This window comes from Siphateles boraxobius, unplaced genomic scaffold, assembly GCF_051911475.1.
Source record: "Siphateles boraxobius isolate OS27281-9 unplaced genomic scaffold, OSU_SipBor_1 274, whole genome shotgun sequence".
In the NCBI taxonomy this organism is placed as follows: domain Eukaryota; kingdom Metazoa; phylum Chordata; class Actinopteri; order Cypriniformes; family Leuciscidae; genus Siphateles; species Siphateles boraxobius.
In genome coordinates this window covers 374,099-390,000 of record NW_027508892.1, presented here as the reverse complement: position 1 = coordinate 390,000, position 15,902 = coordinate 374,099, and the positions used below count along the sequence as shown (strand labels likewise).

General features: G+C 39.4%; 1 protein-coding gene across 7 annotated transcripts in view; it reads right to left on the bottom strand.

The window, feature by feature from the left end:
• plcb4b (phospholipase C, beta 4b) overlaps positions 1-15,902 on the bottom strand; it is a 146,284-nt gene that overhangs the window by 77,733 nt on the left and 52,649 nt on the right. For all 7 annotated transcript variants that reach the window (XR_013207528.1, XR_013207532.1, XR_013207531.1 and 4 more), the window contains 7 exons: positions 15,366-15,506; positions 14,724-14,803; positions 8,616-8,669; positions 8,464-8,545; positions 7,340-7,440; positions 6,954-7,011; positions 1-109 (listed from right to left, as the gene is read on the bottom strand). Coding sequence is in view for 1 of the 7 variants with exons in the window: in XM_077245641.1 (XP_077101756.1) it covers positions 1-109; positions 6,954-7,011; positions 7,340-7,440; positions 8,464-8,545; positions 8,616-8,669; positions 14,724-14,803; positions 15,366-15,506 (625 nt within the window). In the remaining 6 variants the exon portion in view is untranslated. The remainder of the gene's footprint in view (positions 110-6,953; positions 7,012-7,339; positions 7,441-8,463; positions 8,546-8,615; positions 8,670-14,723; positions 14,804-15,365; positions 15,507-15,902) is intronic.

The following is a 15,902-nucleotide window of genomic DNA, read 5'->3' as shown; positions in this document are numbered from 1 at the left end:
CTTTCTTTCTTAAGTCAGCGTCTCTCTCGTACTTCTCGATGATCTGCGTCACTCGTTTGGCTTCATAAAACGGGAAGAGGATCTCGTTGAGTCGAGGGTCCCGCTGGTTCTGCAGGGAAAACAAACATCTTCATCGAGGAATAGTTCGTCCTCAGAGACACTCATGAAAATACAGCCGTGTGTTAGAAATCAGTGTCACATAAAACTCAGTGTCTCCCCACTGGAAATCGCTATTAAAGCAGACGGACGGAGAACAGATGAGTATCAGTTCATCGTTTCTGATGACATCACTAACTGACACTACAGTTCACAAACAAGTGTGTGCATTCAGTGATCATGTGTGTGACACTGCAGCAAACGCCAGATAAGCACAAAAAAACACCAGAACGAAGCACAGCGAGACACTCAGACCCGTGCGAAGCGTGACACACATACACACACACACACACACACACACACACACACACACACACACACACACACACACACACACACACACACACACGTTCGCAAACACAGGTACACGGAAGCAGGACCATCACCACAGACAGACAGCAGAGCGACATGCACGCACACACACACACACACACACACACACACACACACAGACACACACACACACTCTCTCTCTCTCTCTCTCTCTCTCATTCTCTCACACTCTCACTCTCACTCACTAAAACTCTCTCACACTCACACACTCACTCTCACTCACACTCTCTCACTCACACTCTCTCACACTCACACTCTCTCACACTCACACTCTATCACACTCTCACTCTCACTCACACACTCTCTCACTCACTCACTCTCACTCACACACTCACTCTCACTCACACACTCACTCTCACTCTCACTCACACACTCACTCTCACTCACACACACACTCTCTCACTCACTCTCACACTCTCTCACTCACTCACACACTCTCTCACTCACACACTCTCTCACTCACACACTCTCTCACTCACACACTCTCTCACTCACACACTCTCTCACTCACACACTCTCTCACTCACACACTCTCTCACTCACACACTCTCTCACTCACACTCACTCTCACTCACACACTCACTCTCACTCACACACTCTCTCACTCACACACTCTCTCACTCACACACTCTCTCACTCACACTCACTCTCACTCACACACACTCTCTCACTCACACACTCTCTCACTCACACACTCTCTCACTCACACTCACTCTCACTCACACACTCACTCACTCTAACTCACACACTCTCTCACTCACACTCACTCTCACACTCTCACTCTCTCACTCACTCTCACTCACACTCACTCTAACACTCTCACTCACACACACACACTCACTCTCACTCACACACTCTAACACTCTCACTCACACACTCTCACTCTCACTAACATTCTGTTTCACTCTCTCTAACACTCTCACTCTCTCACATTCAAACACAGTCTCTCACTCACACTCTCTCTCACACACTCTCTCTCACTCACACTCTCTCTCTCACACACTCTCTCTCACTAACACTCAAACACACTCTCTCACACACTCTCACTCACTCTCACACACTCTCACTCACTCTCACACACTCTCACTCTAACACTCTCACTCTCTCTAACACTCTCACATTCTCTCACTCTCACATTCGCTCACTCTCTCTAACACTCTCACTCACTCTAACACTCTCACTCTCTCACTCACTCTCACACTCTAACACTCTCACTCTGACACTCTCACTCACTCTCACTAACATTCTCTCTTTCACTCTCTCTAACACTCTCACTCTCTCACACACTCTCACTCACATACTCTCACTCTCTCACACTCTCTCTCACTCACACTCAAACACACTCTCACACACACTCTCACTCACTCTCATTCTCTCTCACTCTAACACTCTCACTAACATTCTCTCTCTCACTCTCTCTAACACTCTCACTCTAACACTCTCACACTAACACTCTCACTCTCACTCTAACTCTAACACTCTCACTCTAACACTCTCACTCTAACACTCTCACTCTAACACTCTCACTCTAACACTCTCACTCTAACACTCTCACTCTCACTCTAACACTCTCACTCTAACACTCTCACTCTAACACTCTCACTCTAACACTCTCACTCTAACACTCTCACTCTAACACTCTAACACTCTCTGTCTCACTCACACACACACTAACACTCTCACTCTAACACTCTCAAATTCTCTCACTCTCTCTAACACTCTCACTCTAACACTCTAACACCCTCACTCTCTCACTCACACACTAACACTCTCACTCTAACACTCTCACTCTAACACCCTCACTCTCTCACTCACACACTAACACTCTCACTCTAACACCCTCACTCTAACACCCTCACTCTAACACTCTCACTCTCTCACTCACTCTAACACTCTCACTCTAACACTCTCACTATAACACTCTCACTCTAACACTCTCACTCTAACACCCTCACTCTCTCACTCACACACTAACACTCTCACTCTAACTCTAACACCCTCACTCTCTCACTCACACACTAACACTCTCACTCTAACACTCTCACTCTAACACCCTCACTCTAACACCCTCACTCTAACACCCTCACTCTAACACCCTCACTCTAAGACTCTCACACTCTCACACACTAACACTCACTCTAACACTCTCTCTAACACTCTCACTCTAACACTCTCACTCTAACACTCTCACTCTAACACTCTCACTCTAACACTCTCACTCTAACACTCTCACTCTAACACTCTCACTCTAACACTCTCACTCTAACTCTAACACCCTCACTCTCTCACTCACACTCTCACTCTAACTCTAACACCCTCACTCTCTCACTCACACACTAACACTCTCACTCTAACACTCTCACTCTAACACCCTCACTCTAACACCCTCACTCTAACACCCTCACTCTAACACCCTCACTCTAAGACTCTCACACTCTCACACACTAACACTCACTCTAACACTCTCACTCTAACACTCTCACTCTAACACTCTCACTCTAACACTCTCACTCTAACACTCTCACTCTAACACTCTCACTCTAACACCCTCACTCTAAGACTCTCACACTCTCACACACTAACACTCACTCTAACACTCTCTCTAACACTCTCACTCTAACACTCTCACTCTAACACTCTCACTCTAACACTCTCACTCTAACACTCTCACTCTAACACTCTCACTCTAACACTCTCACTCTAACACTCTCACTCACTAACACTCAAACACACTCTCTCACTCACACTCTCTCTCACACACTCTCTCTCTCACACTCAAACACACTCTTTCTCTCACACACTCTCTCTCACTCACACTCAAACACACTCTCTCACACACTCTCACACACTCACTCTCACTGTAACTATCACTCTCTCACACACTCTCACTCTCATTCTCTCTCACTCTAACTAACATTCTCTCTCTCACTCTCTCACACTCTCACACTCTCACTCTAACACTCTCACATTCTCTCACTCTCTCTAACACTCTCACTCTAACACTCTCACTCTAACACTCTCACTAACATTCTCTCTTTCACTCTCTCTAACACTCTCACTCTCTCACACACTATCACTCTCTCACACTCAAACACACTCTCACACTCTCTCTCACACACTCTCACTCACACTCAAACACACACTCTCTCTCACACACTCTCTCTCACTCACACTCACACACTCACACTCAAACACACTCTCTCACTCACACTCTCACTCACTCACACTCAAACACACTCTCTCACACACTCTCTCTCTCACACACTCTCTCTCACTCACACTCACACTCACACACTCACACTCAAACACACTCTCTCACTCACACTCTCACTCACTCACACTCGAACACACTCTCTCACACACTCTCACTCACACTCTCACTCTCTCTAACACTCTCACTCACACTCTCTCACTCACTCTCACTCACACTCTCACTCTCACTTTCTCTAACACTCTCACTCACTCACACTCTAACTATCACTCTCTCTAACACTCTCACTCTCTCACTCACACACTCTCACTCTCTCACACTCAAACACACTCTCACACTCAAACACACTCTCACACTCAAACACACTCTCTCACTCACACTCTCTCACACACACTCTCTCACACACACTCTCTCTCACACACTCTCTCTCACTCACACTCAAACACACACTCTCTCTCTCTCTCACACACTCTCTCTCACTCACACTCAAACACACACTCTCTCTCTCTCTCACACACTCTCTCTCACTCACACTCAAACACACACTCTCTCTCTCTCTCACACACACTCTCTCTCACTCACACTCAAACACACTCTCTCACTCACACTCTCACTCTCTCTAACACTCTCACTCACTCACACTCAAACACAATCTCACTCACTCTCACTCACACTCTCACTCTCTCACACACTCTCACACTGGCCCTCATTTATCATTCTTGCGTAGTAACGGGCGTATATGTTGGCGTAAGGTTATGCTTACACTCCTCTCACCGCCTGATTTATGAAGCTGTGCGTACCTTTGAAATCCAGGTGTACGCAATACCTGCCCTTGATAAATGCCGTGGCTGAAAACGATCGTCATTAGAATAACACGCCCCTATATATTCAAGTATCCGCTTCCCCCACACCCTCATTTTACGCCATGGACACACGGAAGACGGCAAAGAGGAGACACTTCTCTGGAGATTGAGACCATCACCATCATGAAAAATTATTATTAAATCAAACAACAATATTGTTGATGATAAATTCAAAGTTAATTATATATTTTTTTCAAAACGCTATAAATCCATCCATTTTTTGTCTAAAACAACAACAACAAAAACAACAAGAAGAGAACATGCAACATATAATCAGGGACTCATACTATAAATGAATATAAATTAAATAAGTGCAACTGCATGAAATAAATAAAAGGCAAACAAAATAAATAGTAAAATAAATTAAATAGTAAAAATAAAATAAATATTTCCAATGTCACGTTGCAATATTGTCCACCACATAAAAAAAAAAAATTTAAAAATAACACACAAATAGAGTCCTTAAATACAACAATGTTAAAAATACATTCAAATCATTTAGTAACACATTTAGGCTAATAGTCATTCGTGCCGAACTTGTAAAAAGTAATGATAACAATATTCAGGCCTACTATTAGGCTACGTGTTGTAGCCATTAACTAAGTGCATTTAATTTCATATTTGTCAAAAAAATTATAATGTTATTTTTTCCCATCTATGTTGATTATGAAAAGTGAACATAGGCGAAGATAGGATGTGCAATATATCGGGAGACATGCTCAGACATGATTTTGGCCACTTAATTAAGTTTTGTAGAAAGCCTTTCTTTAAAGAGAATTTCGTTTTGTATAAATTGTATCTTAATTTTAATATTTTTTTCATCAACCAATTGCCTGGATTTAATAAATAAGAAGCCAATAGCAGACAATATAATCATGAGTCATGACATGGAGGCGCGGGCGCGGTCCCTTGCATTGCACGTGAACTGGAGCGCATCTCATCACAAATTAACCGAAACTCAGTATATGCCTCACAGACATGAGAAATATATCTATAAAGAAAGCTTGAAATGTCTTTAAACGAAACAATTATAAACGAAAAGAAATAGGCTACTCTCTCTATAGGCGCGTTCACTACGGAGATGGTGATCATCAATTTCATCTTTGCAGACACAACACTAGTGTATTAATAGAAATAAAATACAAATTTATTTTTAAAAATGGCGTTTATCGCGTTTTGGAAAAGAGCTCCTCATATCTTTTAGTTTGTCAGTGCGTTTTGTGGTGTTAGGAATTGTTTTTCTGCGCATTTCCGCACTAACTCAAAACGTGCGTACATGTACACCACCTCCTGACCTGGCGTAGGATTTGAGCGTGCCATACGCCAACGTCCATATTGATAAATATCAAAGTCACCGTGGTTTTGGGTGTACGCCAGGTGTACGCTGGAAATTTGGTGTACGCACTTTTGATAAATGAGGGCCACTCTAACTATCACTCTCTCACACACTCTCACTAACATTCTCTCTCTCACTCTCTCTAACACTCTCACACACCCTCACTCACACACTCTCACTCTATCACACACTCTCACTCTAACACTCTCACACTCAAACACACTCACACTCAAACACACTCACACTCTCTCTCACCCACACACACTCAAACACACTCTCTCACTCACTCACTCACTCACACTCAAACACACTCTCTCACACACACACACTCAAACACACTCTCTCACTCATACTCACTCTCACTCACACTCAAACACACTCACACTCTCTCTCTCACTCCCACTGTCTCACTCACTCTCACTCTCACACTCAAACACACTCACACTCAAACACACTCACACTCAAACACACTCACACTCTCTCTCTCACTCCCACTGTCTCACTCACTCTCACTCTCACACTCAAACACACTCACACTCAAACACACTCACACTCTCTCTCTCACTCCCACTGTCTCACTCACTCTCACTCTCACACTCAAACACACTCACACTCAAACACACTCACACTCAAACACACTCACACTCTCTCTCACCCACACACACTCAAACACACTCTCTCACTCACTCACACTCAAACACACTCTCTCACACACACACACTCAAACACACTCTCTCACTCATACTCACTCTCACTCACACTCAAACACACTCTCACTCTCTCTCTCACTCCCACTGTCTCACTCACTCTCACTCTCACACTCAAACACACTCTCTCACTCACTCACACTCAAACACACTCTCTCACTCACTCACACTCAAACACAATCTCACTCTCACTCACACTCAAACACACTCTCACTCTCTCTCTCACTCCCACTGTCTCACTCACTCTCACACTCAAACACACTCTCTCACACACTCTCACACTCTCTCTCACACACACCCTCTCACTCACTCTCACACTCACAGTTAATAAATAATAAAGAGCTTACTTCATTCAGAAAGCTGACTAACTGCTCTACGGTTAAATAATCACTTTTGTCTCCGTTGCTGCAAAGAAATTGAGCAGAAGAGATTTGGTTTGGTTACAACACAAACAAAACCTTTAAATAGAGAGAGAAAGAGAGAGTTAGAGAGAGAGAGAGAGAGAGAGAGAGAGAGAGAGAGAGAGAGAGAGAGAGAGAGAGAATTAGACATGTCAAGCATCAGTACGACTCCTGTCAAACGCTCCACAGACACTCAGTTAGTGAAACACAGGTTAATGTTGAACTGCTAAAGCGTTAGAGTCGCTCTCCTGTCGTTAGTGCTGCTGTCCATCATCACTCTGACAGCTAGTTAACCGCTAGTTAACCACGCAGTGTTAGCGCTAGGGACCTACATCTTCTTGAATAGCTCCTCGATGTCTGTGCGAGGGCAGATCTTCTGAGTGAGGGCGTAGAAGATGTCGAAGGTGAAGGCCGAGTGCTCGATCTCATCATTCTGGAGGACACAAGACAATCAGCAGGTTAAACAGCATCTAAAACCCCTGCAAACCAGGTCAGATTTTCTGTGATTATATCGGTTTTGATTTATTGAACTGGCAGGTTCTTTCAATAGTATTCAGATTAAACTAGGTTTTCAAGAGTTTTTAGATGTCTTTTAGATCCACAGACCCTAATATATGATCATATAAAAGGCAGCGATTATTTTTTAAGTCTAAAGACTAAATCTACACTATGAAAAATAAATATTATAAATATGTGTACAATATTATTTGGAAAATATTTAGTTTTTAAAAAATATATATTTTTATCTATTTATTGTTAATTTAACTTTTGTAATTAATTTAATCTATTTTTACTATTTATTTTATTCATTTATTAAACCATTTTATTTGATTGAAATGTATTTCTCATTTATTTTAAAATTATTTTTTCTTTTCTATTTATTAATTTATTTTAATTATTAAATTAGTTATCTAATGTAAATCTATTTATTAGTTTATTTTTAATTGAACTATTGTCATTCATTTTAATCTTTTTTTAAAACAATTTTGGTCATTTATTAAAACATTTATTTTATTGAAATATTTATTATTTATTTATTTTACTAATTTACTTACAAATTTGTATTTTAATCCATTTTTTCTATCGATTTATTTATTTAATTTTTATTTAATTAATTTTTTTATTTAATTTAACTTTCATCATACATTTTAATCTCTGTTTGACATTTATTTAATTCATTTATAAATTTGTATTTTAGTCTTTTTTATTTATTTTAATTTTCAGTTTATTTATTATAATATATTTATTCATTCATTTTATTGGAACTTTTTTATTCATTTATTAATTAAAAATGTAATCCAAAATTATTTATTTATTTAATTCCATTACTTACAAATGTGTCTTTTAATCCTTTTTTATTTATTAAAAAATTCTTTTTTATTATTTATTTTATTTATTTATTTACTATAATTGTATGATTTATATATTTTTTGGAGAGAATGGGATGACCTCTGACCTTCCCGCTGGGCAAACCGAGTTCCTTCAGGGCCTGGAAGATTCCCTTCTCCGTTTTTCCCGAGCCGAAGGTCCGAGTGATGCTGCGATAGACGAGACCCGTCAGATAAAACACTCCAGAACACAGAGACGACGGGGACAAATCACACTCACCCTCGAACCGGGATCTTCCCACTGACGTTCGTCACGAAGGAGAGTCTCATCCAACTAGACAGAGAGAGAGAGAGAAATGTATTTGTATATGTATATGTATAATGTATATGTAATGATGTAGAAATAGTGTAATGACGTAGAAATAGCGTAATGATGTAGAAATAGCATAATGATGTAGAAATAGCGTAATGATGTAGAAATAGCGTAATGACGTTGGAATAGCGTAATGACGTAGAAATAGCGTAATGACGTAGAAATAGCGTAATGATGTAGTAATGATGTAGAAATAGCGTAATGATGTAGAAATAGCGTAATGATGTAGAAATAGCGTAATGACGTTGGAATAGCGTAATGACGTAGAAATAGCGTAATGATGTTGGAATAGCGTAATGATGTAGAAATAGCGTAATGATGTAGAAATAGCGTAATGATGTAGAAATAGCGTAATGATGTAGAAATACCATAATGATGTAGAAATAGCGTAATGATGTAGAAATAGCGTAATGATGTAGTAATGATGTAGAAATAGCGTAATGATGTAGAAATAGCGTAATGATGTAGTAATGATGTAGAAATAGCGTAATGATGTAGAAATAGCGTAATGATGTAGAAATAGCGTAATGATGTAGAAATAGCGTAATGACGTTGGAATAGCGTAATGACGTAGAAATAGCGTAATGATGTTGGAATAGCGTAATGATGTAGAAATAGCGTAATGATGTAGAAATAGTGTAATGATGTAGAAATAGCGTAATGATGTAGAAATACCATAATGATGTAGAAATAGCGTAATGATGTAGAAATAGCGTAATGACGTTGGAATACCATAATGATGTAGAAATAGCGTAATGACGTAGAAATAGCGTAATGATGTAGAAATACCATAATGATGTAGAAATACCATAATGATGTAGAAATAGCGTAATGATGTAGAAATAGCGTAATGACGTTGGAATAGCGTAATGACGTAGAAATAGCGTAATGATGTAGAAATACCATAATGATGTAGAAATACCATAATGATGTAGAAATAGCGTAATGATGTAGAAATAGCGTAATGACGTTGGAATAGCGTACTGATGTAGAAATAGCGTAATGATGTAGAAATAGCGTAATGATGTGGAAGTACCATAATGATGTAGAAATAGTGTAATGATGTTGGAATATGGTAATGACGTAGAAATAGCGTAATGATGTAGAAATACCATAATGATGTAGAAATACCATAATGATGTAGAAATAGCGTAATGATGTAGAAATAGCGTAATGATGTTGGAATATGGTAATGACGTAGAAATAGCGTAATGATGTAGAAATACCATAATGATGTAGAAATACCATAATGATGTAGAAATACCATAATGATGTAGAAATAGCGTAATGACGTTGGAATAGCGTAATGACGTAGAAATAGCGTAATGATGTTGGAATAGCGTAATGATGTAGAAATAGCGTAATGATGTAGAAATAGCGTAATGATGTAGAAATAGCGTAATGACGTTGGAATAGAGTAATGACGTAGAAATAGCGTATTGATGTTGGAATAGCGTAATGATGTAGAAATAGCGTAATGAGGTAGAAATAGTGTAATGTTGTAGAAATAGCGGAATGATGTAGAAATAGCGTAATGATGTAGAAATAGCGTAATGAGGTAGAAATAGTGTAATGATGTAGAAATAGCGTAATGATGTAGAAATAGCGTAATGACGTTGGAATAGAGTAATGACGTAGAAATAGCGTATTGATGTTGGAATAGCGTAATGACGTAGAAATAGCGTAATGATGTTGGAATAGCGTAATGAAGTAGAAATAGTGTAATGATGTAGAAATAGCGTAATGATGTAGAAATAGCGTAATGACGTTGGAATAGAGTAATGACGTAGAAATAGCGTAATGATGTTGGAATAGCGTAATGATGTAGAAATAGCGTAATGACGTAGAAATAGCGTAATGATGTAGAAATACCATAATGATGTAGAAATAGCGTAATGACGTTGGAATAGCGTAATGATGTAGAAATAGCGTAATGATGTAGAAATAGTGTAATGACGTAGAAATAATGTAATGATGTAGAAATAGCGTAATGATGTAGAAATAGTGTAATGACGTAGAAATTGCGTAATGACGTAGAAATAGCGTAATGAGTAGAAATAGCGTAATGATGTAGAAATACCATAATGATGTAGAAATAGCGTAATGATGTAGAAATAGTTTAATGGTGTACAAATAGCGTAATGACGTAGAAATAGCGTAATGACGTAGAAATAGCGTAATGACGTAGAAATAGCGTAATGATGTAGAAATACCATAATGATGTAGAAATAGCGTAATGATGTAGAAATAGCGTAATGACGTAGAAATAGCGTAATGATGTAGAAATAGCGTAATGATGTAGAAATAGCGTAATGATGTAGAAATAGTGTAATGATGTAGAAATAGCGTAATGATGTAGAAATAGCGTAATGATGTAGAAATAGCGTAATGACGTAGAAATAGCGTAATGACGTAGAAATAGCGTAATGATGTAGAAATAGCGTAATGACGTAGAAATAGCGTAATGATGTAGAAATAGCGTAATGATGTAGAAATAGCGTAATGATGTAGAAATAGCGTAATGATGTAGAAATAGCGTAATGACGTAGAAATAGCGTAATGATGTAGAAATAGCGTAATGATGTAGAAATAGTGTAATGGTGTAGAAATAGCGTAATGATGTAGAAATAGCGTAATGATGTAGAAATTGCGTAATGACGTAGAAATAGCGTAATGACGTAGAAATAGCGTAATGATGTAGAAATAGCGTAATGATGTAGAAATAGCCTAATGATGTAGAAATAGTGTAATGATGTACATCATAAATAAAAGTAGGCTACTAAACTATGTATAACAAAATAATGTCTTACTTTTTTCACGACTTGAGATAATCATTTTATAAAGTCAAAAATGTTCACCATTAATGTTTTGTGTGTAAATAAAACTGAAATATACAGAAATTGAATAAGGTTATGAAATAGTCTGAACTGCATAAATTATAAATTAAATATAGATTAATCCTTATTAAAGCTACACACGATCTTTAGACAACATCAGTGAGTAATTTGCTCTGTTCCCCTTTGTTCTTTGGTTAACTTAACTGACAGACAGAATTGGCTGCTGTCCCTTTAAGATCTGTCGCTGATGAGAGGATCCAACGCATTTAATATTCTCTTTTAGGCTACTCTTAACTTTCATTTAAGATTTTATTTAACTCATTTAGACTGTTCTTGTGAGGATACAATTGACAAAACGGACATTTTGGCATAAATGTGTGTGTTATTATTCAAGCGCTAAAGAAAGGGAACTGGATTCTGCGCGTCGTGTGCGTGTGTGTGTGCGCGTCAGGACATTCACAGGGAGCGATACCTGCTCATTAGAACTTTCGGTGAGCTATTTTTAGAGTGTGGACGCGACGTTCCTGGCCGCGGACGCGCGCATCGGCACAGTCTATCTCCTGATCCTCGTCTGATCTGTTCCCGCTGCTAGTCGGACTCGGCAGTCACACTCCGCCACATTTTGCAGCACGCTGAAACACCACTGAATTTATACCACTGAATTAGTCTTTCCTCTCTTATCAACTATTTTGTCAGCTTTCTCCTCACCTGTGGAAGCTCGTTCAGTCACATTTAGGCTTGGGTATCGAGTATCGAGTCTCGATTGGAACCGGGACTAGCTTTGCGATTTTCCCGGTATCGTTCAAAAGTTTAAATTTCGATTCCTAGTTTCGATTCACAGTCCGCCGACCGGAAGAAGAAACCGCTGAACACCAACAAAGAAGCGTCCACTGGAAGTGTTGGCATAACCGAGCGAAGCAACTCGAGACTCGTCCTAATGCTGCTAATAGCGCGTCAAATTCGCGCCTACCGCGTCTAGTTATACGCTTGAACACTCTGAATCCATTTGCGCGTCAAGAGCGAAATTGACGCACGTAAAAAAGGAGTATTCGCGTCCATATAAAAGTGAAAGTGAAAGTGACACGTTATGGCCAAGTATGGTAACCCATACTTGGAATTTGACCTCTGCATTTTACCCATCCAAGTAAGTGCACACACATTAGGAGCAGAGTAGTGAGTAGTGAACACACACACACTGCAAACGTGGATACACACCCCCGGAGCAGCGGGCAGCCTTGAGTGGCGCCCGGGGAGCGATTGGGGGTTAGGTGCCTTGCTCAAGGACACCTCAGTCATATTCCTGCCGGTACTGGAATCGAACCAGCAACCTTTGGGTCACCAGTCCAACTCTGTTACCATTAGGCCATGACTGCCCCCTTGGTAAACATAGACATTATAAACTGAAAAGCGGGCCTGTCCCCATTCGCGCCTGTCCCCATTCGTAACGCGTCTTTGCATTGAAATCACTCGCGCCAGACGCTCTATTCACGTCTGGTGTGAACGCAGCATCAAACCAAGGGATGGATATGTTCCAAAAGTGCTCTCGACGCCGTTCGAAGCACAGGTTATTTCGCTGGTTGCTCTCTCCTCGCCAGATGACGAAGGTTTTACAAGTTGTTTCTTATTGTTTATTTGCTATTCTGCACTAGGTTAGCCCATCAGTGGGAGCACGGTAACATGTTTAAGTACCTGCAGCATCATACACTCATGTGTTTTCATGAGGTTTTGAAAAATAAAGCTCTCTTGTGGAAAGTGTACCCCTGTGAAAATATATTCATAATTTATAATATTTATATTCAAGTTCATAGATTTGATATTTATATTGTAGTTGAAAACAACCCTGTGAGAAATTCATAGTAAAGTTTATAAAAAGTAAAAAGTTCATAGAATTAAAATTGATGGAGAAGGTTAGACTATTTCCTTCAGAAAGATCGTTGGTTAGCTAGCTCATTTAAAATATCCTAAACTTTTTTGACCCCGCCTCTTAAAAGAATCGGAATCGAGATTCGTTAGGAACCGGAATCGAAACAAGGAATCGAAATCAGAATCGGAATCGTTCAATCGTTGCGGACAGGGGCGCTCATTCTGTGGCTGAAACTTGCCGCGTTGGAGATCAGCTACTAGTGCTGAGCAGTGGCTGCGTGTCTGTGGTGTACGTCATCAGGAAAGTAGCCAATTTTGTTCTGCTCTTTCTGACGGCTGTGCGCCTAACGTCAGTCAGTGACAAATGCTGTAAATCGAAATATCGAAAATGTGTTTAAAAATCATATCACCGTTATCGAAAAAAAAAAATTCGCAATATATATTGATATTGAATTATTGTCCAGCCCTACGCTATTTCTACATCATTACACTATTTCTACATCATTACGCTATTTCAACATCATTACACTATTCCAGCATTACGCTATTTCTACATCATTACGCTATTTCTACATCTTTACGCTATTTCTAGGTCATTACGCTATTTCAACGTAATTACGTTATTCCAACGTCATTACACTATTACAAAGTCATTGCGCTATTTCAACGTCATTACGCAATTTCTACGTCATTACGCTATTTCTACGTCATTACGCTATTTCAACTTCATTGCGCTATTCCTACATCATTACGCTATTTCTACGTCATTACGCTATTTCAACTTCATTGCGCTATTCCTACATCATTACGCTATTTCAACGTAATTACGTTATTCCAATGTCATTACGCTATTTCTAAGTCATTACGCTATTTCTACATCATTACGCTATTCCAACATCTTTTACGCTATTTCTAGGTCATTACGCTATTTCTACACCATTACGCTATTTCTAAGTCATTACGCTATTTCTAAGTCATTATGCTATTTCTACGTCATTACGCTATTCCAACATTATGCTATTTCAACATCATTACGCTATTCCAATGTCATTACGCTATTCCTACATTATTACGCTATTTCTACATTACGTTATTCCAACGTCATCACACTATTTCAAAGTCATTGCGCTATTTCAACGTCATTATGCTATTTCTACGTCATTACGCTATTTCTACATCATTGCGCTATTCCTACATCATTATGCTATTTCAACGTAATTACGCTATTCCAACGTCATTACACTATTTCAAAGTCATTGTGCTATTTTAATGTGATTGCGCTATTTGGTTTCGAGTCTTTCGTGGATCTACTTACTGTTTCTTCAGGCACGTCATCGGACACACGTTATTGGCCTTGAAGTTGTGAATCACGGATTTCAGGCCTTCCATCCACTTCTGCAATCATAAATGAGGAGGAGTTAAACACGATGAATCAGGAGTCGCTCTAAATGATTCATCTCATGAATCAAACTATTACAGATCAGATCTGTGACATGAAACATTAATAACATTAATAAAGGACATCAAAATTAAGTTGGAATAAGAGTCGGTTTGAACAACTGGAGTGGATGAACAACAAATGACTCATTTCACTGACTCTCTTTGATTCACGAATCAGAATATTACTGCTAATACGTTATTAAAGTCAAAGGTTGTATTTTTTTAACATTAGTTAATGCACTGTGAACTAACATTAACAAACAATGAACAGCTGGATTTTTATTAGCTAACATTAACAAATATTAATAAATACTGAAACAAATATATTGCTCATTGTAAGTTCATGTTAGTAAATACATTAACTAACCCTAACAAATGAACCTTATTGTAAAGTGTTAGCACTTAATATGAGAACATGAGTTGAGGTTAGTTGATAATGTGGTTTAGTGAAAGAAGTTCGCCTCACACGTGTGTTGCTCTGATCGGGTCACGCGTGTGTTCCCGTGGTAATGCTTACCTTGGCCGTGTCGGTGTTGTCGGTCACCATGTACATGAAGCTGAGGTTGACCAGGTCCTGTCCACTACACACACAGATGATCCGGTCCAGATCCACCTCACTCTTCCCAGAGGCTTCCAGAGACGCCAGCATCTTAGAATCCTGAGGAGACACACACACACACAACATGAGGAACACACATACACACAACATGAGGAACACACACATAAACACAACATGAGGAACACACCCACACAGACACACAACATGAGAAACACACACAAACAAACACACACACACACACACACACACACACACACACACACACACACACACACACACACACACAAGAGGAAAACACACACACAAAATCAACATGAGGAACACACACACACAAACACACACAACATGAGGAACACACACACACTCAACATGAGGAACACACACACACACAACATAAGGGACACACAAACACACTCAACATGAGGAACACACACACACACACACACACTCAACATGAGGAACACACACACACACACACACACACACACACAAGAG